The sequence below is a fragment of the Gavialis gangeticus genome, unplaced genomic scaffold, assembly GCF_001723915.1.
Source record: "Gavialis gangeticus isolate Ggan-Ray unplaced genomic scaffold, GavGan_comp1, whole genome shotgun sequence".
Classification (NCBI taxonomy): Eukaryota; Metazoa; Chordata; order Crocodylia; family Gavialidae; genus Gavialis; species Gavialis gangeticus.
In genome coordinates, this window is record NW_017729022.1 from 128,700,152 (window position 1) to 128,708,791 (window position 8,640).

General features: G+C 44.3%; 1 protein-coding gene across 1 annotated transcript in view; it reads right to left on the bottom strand.

Moving 5' to 3' along the window:
• Nucleotides 1-6,115: 6,115 nt before the first annotated feature.
• Nucleotides 6,116-8,640, bottom strand: part of ACSS1 (acyl-CoA synthetase short-chain family member 1) — a 46,737-nt gene continuing 44,212 nt past the window's right edge. Inside the window, exon 12 of the mRNA XM_019516162.1 lies at nucleotides 6,116-8,119. Coding sequence (XP_019371707.1) covers nucleotides 7,943-8,119 — 177 coding nt within the window. The 3' untranslated portion in view covers nucleotides 6,116-7,942. The remainder of the gene's footprint in view (nucleotides 8,120-8,640) is intronic.

Sequence of the window (8,640 nt, forward strand, 5' to 3'; positions counted from 1 at the left end):
AAGTGACAGGGCCAATTAGCTTGCCTCTAAGCTAATTAGCCTGCAGGACACAGAGCAGGCTACGCTACTTCATGTTTAGGACACACCCTGCATGGGGCAGCAATGTGTTTGAAGGCACTATTCTCAACAACAGTAAGTTGGCCATGCAGATGTGGTGACTCATATTTTATTCCCCAATCTTACCTGCCTGCTTCATCTCTCAGCTTCCCCAGACCATTAATAAGCTGTCTAAGAGTCTGAAAACATCTTTGATTGTTAACAGGTTTTGGCTCCTTCAGGAATGAGGTTGTAACTTCAGTGAGAAGAATGAAGTAGCATCAGCGTGGTGCTGTCCAACACATTGTTAACAATACAGAAATGACACTTCTCAAATTTAAACTAATAGGAAGTTGAGGCCAGGAAAGGTGAAGAGTTCAGGGTTTGGCAGGCAATAATAAAGACAGTCTGGTAAACACACTTCTGAACCTGCTGCCTTCGGTATTGCTCAGGGAGATGGGATATGAAGGTTTTCATCCATCCTGTTTTGAGTTCAGTTAGTCTTGGCAGTGCCTGGGAGCAGAGAGAAGCAGGTGAACTCCGACTCCCTCCCAGTGGATATCAGTCCACATAAACAGGTGCCTCAGCAACAGGTATATCTGTGCACCTTGATGTCAGGAGAGAGGCTGTCCTCACACATTCCTGTGTGGTAGGGCTGTAGTGTACCACTTGTCAACTCTGCAGAGCTGAGGGCCAGACGACATAAGGGACAGGCCCAGGGTCTCACAAGCAGTCCCCATCACGGAAGGAAATTGAGTCCAGGTCTTCCATGGCTCAGGCCAGTGCTCTTAGCAACTGTCATGCTAGGATACAAATGGCCTGGTATGGGTCACTTGAGAATCAAAGTGCCAACCAGGGTGGGGTGAGTGAGTGGAATCTGAGATCGGACTGTGTCAGGAAGCCAGCAGGTCAATCCAAAAGCAGGGTCTAGGAGCAAGTTGAGTCAAGAAACCAGGAGATCAGAAAGAGTGAATCCTGGAAAAAGCTACATAAAGAAGCCAAGAAAAGCAAAGCTGAAGAGCAAGCCAGAGGGAATAGCAAAGCAGTCTTGAATCATGTTGTCCTGTTCCCCAGACACTTCCTGTACTAGGTGAGAGGTTTATATGGGAAAAAGTGGAGGGGTCAGCTGACCCCAGCTGGCCACGTCAGTGACAGGGAGTGGGTGGAGGGTTGGGCCATACTATAGGCTTTATGCCAACCTGGGTGGCAGGGTTGAATGAGTGGCTATGCAGCTAGACTGAGGTCCCAGGTTCTAGCCCACACCTGACAGCAACCTGGCTCTTGTAGTCTAGGCAAATAAACTGATTGAAAGGACAGAGGGGCTTAGCTAACCTTTTACCTACAAGCCAGTTTCTCCAAAATGGGGTGAGGCACATTAACTGCACAGAGGGAGAACTGGCAATTGCAATCTATACAAATCATTCTTTAATGGCTCCATTAAGCTATGACAGTCCTAATCAATGCTGCAACCAAGAGTTACTAGATTACAGGTTGCTCCTATTTGGACTGTTTCTTGGTGACACCGCTCATTCTTGTGATACAGTATCCTCCACTGCAGGGCTGCACTGATGGGATTGTCAAGAAAAACAGCTTACTTCTTTTACCTAAAATGTAGGGGGAAAGGGTCTGGAAGGCCCTCAGGAAGTCATCTAGCCTAACCTCCTGCCCTATGTGCACCTGTGGTGCTTAACCTTCAGCCGGCAGGCCACACCTGGCCTATGGGTCTCCCCACAGGTCTGGAAATTTGGCAGCAGTGACAGCACTAATTACTGCTTCTGTTGCCAAATTTCTGGACCTGTGAGGAGCCCTGTTGGCCAGATGACAGCCCTATAAACTAGATCAGGCCAGCACACAGAGTTAGGCCAGCACACAAGGCCTGATCCAGGTGTGCAGGGTCAGGACACTGCACAGGGCCCAATCTGGGCATGCAGGGTCCAATCCAGGTCAGGCTGGCATGAGAGCAGATCCAGGCACACGGGCTTTTATTGGGTGCACAGGCCTGATCCAGACATGCTGGGTCAACACCCACAGGCTGACCCCATGCACCACTTGTGCTTGTGGGATCCAGCCTGCAGACCAGCTCCACACCTTCCATCCAGCTCATAGCTGAATAGGCTGAGCACCACTGGTCTACACTATCCCAGACCACTTTGTCCCACCTGTCCTTAAAAGCTTCCAATGATTGAGACTCCACCATCCCTCAGGAATCTGTTCCAGTGCTGAACCACTGTCAGAGTAAGAGTTAGAAAGTAATCAGATTGCTTGTCAGTTTAAACCTATTTCTGAAAGCAGGTGTGTGACTAGTTACTGCAGCCATAATTGGGTCCTGTCACAATCCCAAGTGGAGCTGATATTCAGGCTGAAGGCACAGCCAGTCTTCCATGATACAAAAGATCATTGCCAGAAAATGAATCACCACAGCAGCTTCAGAAAACAGTAGGGAGGAAAAAATAAAATTCTATTTTAACCCCATAATGCAGCTCACCATTCCCAGGTGATGCTTTTGCATCTTGCAGGAGCTGTGAATGCAATTGGACATGTATCTAAATAAGACTGTAGGATAGCTAAGCTGCTGGAATAAAACTAAGTACCTTGGGGAACCAGTTAATAAACATACACAATATATACTTAGCTGTGTTAGCTCAATAGTGCTATACTTGAATAGTGGTATTCAGTGGGTTAATGACATCCTCACTGGAGACAACATATCTCTGGAGACCTGCAGTAGTATAAGGAGAGAGGAGTGATCAGGGTAGCAGCATCAGGCACCAGGACCTGTGTGAGGCCAGAAAAATAGCCACAGTTATAGTGGCAGCTGATTGCACTACTATAATCAGCACCACAGCAGCTGGCACTGCCCCAAGCATTACGCAGCTGCCCTCCTATGTCTCCGTAGAGATGTGTTGTACTGCTGGCATTTGCAAACTTTACATGCCCTTGGTCAAATAGTATCTTACTTTCATCTGCTCAAGGTGGCTTCTAACAGCTACAAGTTCACTTGTCTCAGAAACTCTGCCCTTTTCCAAAAAGTCCTTTTTCTTTTATGTCATTTGTGCATCAGACTTTGCAGTCTGTAAAACTCCAAGGGCTCCTTATAATGAATCAAGTCAGTTGTACAGGCTTGTCCAAATTCATTAACAATGAAAAATCCCCAAATTTCCTCCACCTTGGATGGTGGAGGGTAGAGGCAAGTGAAAGAAAATCTCAGAACTAGGGTTCAAACTAGCTTCAAATTAATTCACTTTGGACTTATTTCTACTGAAAAAACAATAAAGTCAGAACAAGAACTCCTCCCCTTTTCTAGCTCTGTTTTGCAGTGAAAGTTTTGTGGTGGAAATGTGATTTTAGCAGCAGATTTGTTGCTTGGATTGAGGTTTAATTCATTTTGATCTCATACCTTTGGGCGCCTATACACGTGCAGTGTGTATAGACTCAATTAATCAAGGCTGCTGGAGTGTTGTAATTACTGCACCCTAGCAGGCTCTAGCATCATGTGCATCAGCATCCCCACGCTGAAAAAATGGCAGTGGGGGTGCTTTAACTAAAGCTTGTTCAATGAGCTTTAGAGTTAAATCACCCCCACCACCATTTTCCAGTGCAGGAATGCTGATACACGTGATGCTCCTGAAGTTTTAATCAGGGCAGCTTTTGGAGCCACTCTAATTAAAGCCCCCCTCCCCTGCTTCCTGGACCATGTGCATAAATGCCCTTTTATTTTGAAAAGCATGTAATGTACAACCAGACCTAAATAATCAATCAAGGCAAAACTGAGCATTAGGACCAGAAATCCTATGGTTTTTTGTTAATCTGTTCTGTATTTATCTCTCATCTGTAAAAAGAACAAAGATTTTTCTCCAGTAAATGTAACAGTATCATGATCTCTGTCATTGGTACATTATAAACATTTACGCCTACAGTAGGAAAAAGGCAGCATGGCTAAAAGTCATTGGCAGAAAGAGTGGAGAAATTAAACAGGTGCAAGCTGGACATAAACACAAGGCTTAACAGGAAACATTTTGTTACTACCATGCTCTAAGGAATTCATAAACAATGCAAAGCCTTAATTTTCTTTTCTCATTTCCTGTTGGCCCTTCAATTAAAAAAAAAAGCAAAGCGTTCAAGTGACTTGGAATCTTATTTTTTGATGATACATTATCTGCAACAAATTTGATTTGCAAAAAAAAAAGAGTCCATGAGCTTATTTTGGACCATACGGCATGTAAAAGATCCTGGTACCTTTGCTTTGATTTTATGGTAAAATCTATGCTGTTCTCCCATTTTCCAAAGTATTGCTTGTCCCCAACGATTCCCCTTTGGGATCAATCCCAAGCACAGAAAGGCCTAAGGACTTTGGAAGCTTCATATAATCTAATATTCTAGGGAAGGAAATAAGTACACTTGAGGGCCCTAAGCCTGGAACCTGAGCCAGGTGGACAAACCATCCTGAAACCCCACTGACCTCAGTGGGGTTGTGTGCGTGTGACCAGTGGCCTATACAGAACAGGTTTCAGAACCAAGACTAGAGCATGCTGAAAGATCAGGGTTATTATGCTTCATCCCTGCCAGTGTTGCAAGTTAGAGCGTATTTTAATTAGAAGGGATCCTGGTTTTCTCAGATTTAAAAAAAAAACCCAATTTTCAGATTAAAAAACATAACCCCAAATCCACATTTTTCCGTGATTAAAATGAAATACTGTTAATATACCACTATATATAGAGGAAGTGTTTCATTTTAGTCATAGACAAATGTGGATTTCAGTTACTTTTTTAATATGAAAATTGGGGATTTTTTTTAAATCAGGGAAAACCAGTATCCCTGTGGCACCAAGGTTATGGGGAGTTGCATAGTATTTCATGTATATTAAGTGTAAAACTCTGCCTTACTTTGGGGCTGCAGTTTATGCTGGCAATGTATCTGCTAGGAGATCAGAACCAAAATAATATTTTGCCTGTTGTATATTTACACAATATGGGAAGGGCATTTCTGGAAGCAGTCCTAGCCTTCTGATTTCAAACTGTTAAAGGGGAGCACCTCTGCACCTCTGGCCTCTTGTCTCTGGGGATCCCCAGGGATGTGGGGGGAATCTATCAGGGATGAAAGGCATGTCATACTCAGCTTGTCCTGCTTCAGAGTGGGAATACTCTGAAGAACTGCTCCAGACAGGAGTGATCTTACTAATTGTACTGCATTAGAATTGTAGCCACTAGTAACAATCAATTTGTCTGCTTTTCTGATATGCAAAGGTACAAAGTTCACTTTCATCTACAAACCATGAGTTATGTGAAACAGGCAGACTGTGGTCTGAGAAGGCAGCTTCCACCATAAACTGCTGGAGCTTTGCTTCCATGATCAGTGACCTGGCATCGTAACCCCTTGCGGCCTAGCAGCTCACAGCTATCCTCTCCATAGGGCTGCAGACAAAATGTGCCATTTGGTCTGCAACTCAGGCTGTGGTTGGTTTCAGGGACTGAGCACTGACTAATCATGTTGCCCTTTGTAAAGTCAGTCCTGGTTTAGCCTAAGTGAGGTCTGTGCTAGAGTTCCAAAACGCAGCTCAACAGCTCCAAATGGCCCACAGCAACAATGGCATCACTTAAACTAATGATTCTCAACCAGGTGCTGCAGAACCCTGGGCTGCCTTGAGATCCTTTCAAGGATGGCATAATAGGACATGCAACGTGAGCACTGTTAGGTGTGCGAACATGATTCGCAAGGTAAACCCAAAGATATCAAATAGGAATCCATAATGTCAAAACCATTCCACCCTGCTGTGGGCTTTCTGAGTTCTTTGCAACAGAATAAGTGCTCTAGCATTTATCTGTAGTCAAAAAATAGAGTGAAAACTAAGAGCTGGTATTTTCTGAAGGGTGCTTTGAGCCTAAGGAGGTTGAGAACCACTGACTTAAATATTTGATGTAGATGCTGTTCATGAAGCACTAAGCAGGCTTATACCCATATCAAGTCCTTGGACCAGCAAAGCTCCCTTAAAAAAAAAATGAAGATGATAAGACCCACAGAGTGTATTTTAACCCCTTCACAGGCAGAAGGAATGAGGGAAATGTCGTTTGTTTGTTTTTCTATCAACCATTGCAGTTACAGGTGAGCCCTCCTGAATGCCTAATGTAAGGCACTATGCAAATGAAACAGCTATACCAACTCAGAAGTATTTGCATGGCTATAAAAGACAGTATTTTCTTGCAGCTTGTCCCCATTCCCTTGGCTTTTGGTTCCTGTTATACCAAGACTACACTCCTCAAGTTGTTTAACAGTATGTGCCTTCCTCTTGCAGTCTATGGAACCCATGTCAGAGCTCTACCTTCAGCTCTGCAGTTAACCCTTCCCATGGGAGTAGAACAGAAAGGCAAGCTAGCATTTCCATAGCACTAGAAACCAACAGTGGTACAGGAACAGAATGATACCCTGGTCCCCTGACTGTTGTATTTGAGCCCTCTCAAGTACTTTCAGAATTAGGTCCTGCTGTACTGGTGAAGCAGGATTCTCCTTCTGGGGATGAGGATTCTCAGTACTGAGGAGGCTAGCCCAAGGTCACAGGGAATTTGTTCCACTGGCACACCTACCAGCTGCAGCCTGCCTGTCCTGTTTTCCAAGGGTGGACAGCTGCCAGGCAGATCCTCAGTGGGTTCGTCTACACAAGACGTTTAATGCCCATTAGACTAATTCTACTGTACATTAGTGCAGCTGGCAAAAACCATGCTAATGCACTAATGAACAGTAGATTAGTCCAACGGGCATTAAGTGTTACAGAAAAAGTATTTATCTGTGCTAATGCACAATAGCACCAATCATGGCACATTAAGTTAGTACCTGTTATTACAGGTACTAAACCTAATACACCATAATTATAGCACATTAATGAACGTGTAAACAAACCTACTGTCTCTCAAAAAATCCAGCCTGGTGTCTCTGAATTTCTAAAGGTCACATCTAACCACGCAGGACTGAATTCCTGCCTTGGGATGCAATCTACCTAAGTGAGCAGCTCACTGAGGAGGTCTGGGGTGATGGGGGAAAGATGGCTTGGGGCTAACACCCACGATATCAAGTTTCAATTCCTACCTCTGCCAGAGCCACATCGCTGATATGTGAAGTGCCATAGGGTTCAGGGTAAGCTAGTAGTGAGTGTTACTATCCACAGTATCTGGAAGGGTTCAGGTTTATCAGTGATGACACAGGGATAGAGGCAACACCACCTTGAAGAAAAGCATGGGAATCCCTGGCTCCCAAACTGGCTGTTTTGAATCACGTGTAGCCATGCCTAAAAGCATAATAGGGTGTCAAAGGAAATTTGTAATAACAATCAGCCTGTCTAATCCATTAACCTGTTTCTTCCCATTTCACAGATGATGTACATGGAATATGTACTATAGTATACAGCATTGCTGAAAAGGCACAACTGTTGCTATTAAATACAACTACTTGAACTTGGAGGCCCAAGTCAACATGAAAAACTGAACAAGTGTTTCTCTGCTACTGTGTCTGGGAAGCAGTATTGGTTCAAGGTTCAAAAAGTTAACCCCAGCTCAAGAGTCAAGGCTACATTACCAATGGGTTGTTTTAATGTAGCTAGTGGAAATCCCAAAATGCTGCTCCATATCCTCCCTAAAATAGTGCAAAGACACTTTCTTATGGCAAATTGATTAAGGCAGGTATCCTGGACACTCCTAACAGGTTACGTTTCACTCTTGGCATTCCATAGTTTCCAAGAAAAACAGAGAGGGCAGCTGTGTCTATGATAGGTCACACCACACATTGTGAGAAGCAGCAGCATCTTGTTCTCCTTTGAATAAGAGCAGTTTGGTGACAAGCCACAAAAGAACCATGTTGTATGGCCGATTCTTGATGTTCCTTTGAATTTCCATTGGAAAGAGACTCCAGAACTCCATATTATGAAGTCCGCTGTTCACTTTTGTATTTTTGATAGGCATCCAATATTTCTGTGATGACACTTGGATCTTCCAGTGTGGTGATGTCTCCCAGGTTGCTGCCTTCATCAGCAATGATTTTCTTCAGCAACCTTCTCATGATTTTCCCTGAGCGGGTTTTAGGAAGGCGTTTCACCACCTGGTGAAGAGAAAGAAACACACATCCCAGTAGGAACTAGATAGAAAGATCTGGGCAACGTCAGCTCTGAGACACTCCCACTGGCACAGCTCTAAGGAGGCTCCCAGGAGCTTTCTAACACTGGCTAACAATTAGTGTTCAGGATGAAGGAATACAAGTCATGTTCACTAGATTCTATCAGGTTTATTACCTTCCCTTCAGTTTTGGCACACTGGTAGTTGCTTTTGAAAAATCAGGTCACTTTAGATGCTAAGCAACAAAGCTAAAGCCCTCACCTGCAATCACCAACATTTAAAAAGTCTGGTCTCGGCATAAATCTGCACAGGCTGTGCACAAGAAGGTGGGCCTTGTGGCAGAAAGCCACCTTGGTTCCTCCCCAAAAATCTCTGCCCTATGACACTGTGATTTAAATCTCTGTGCTGTGACCATTCAATTAGGATGGGCCCAGCACACAGGGGACCACACCCTCAGCCTGTCTCTTTAGGGAACTGGAGCTGGCTGCATTCCTGAGGGAGGGGGAA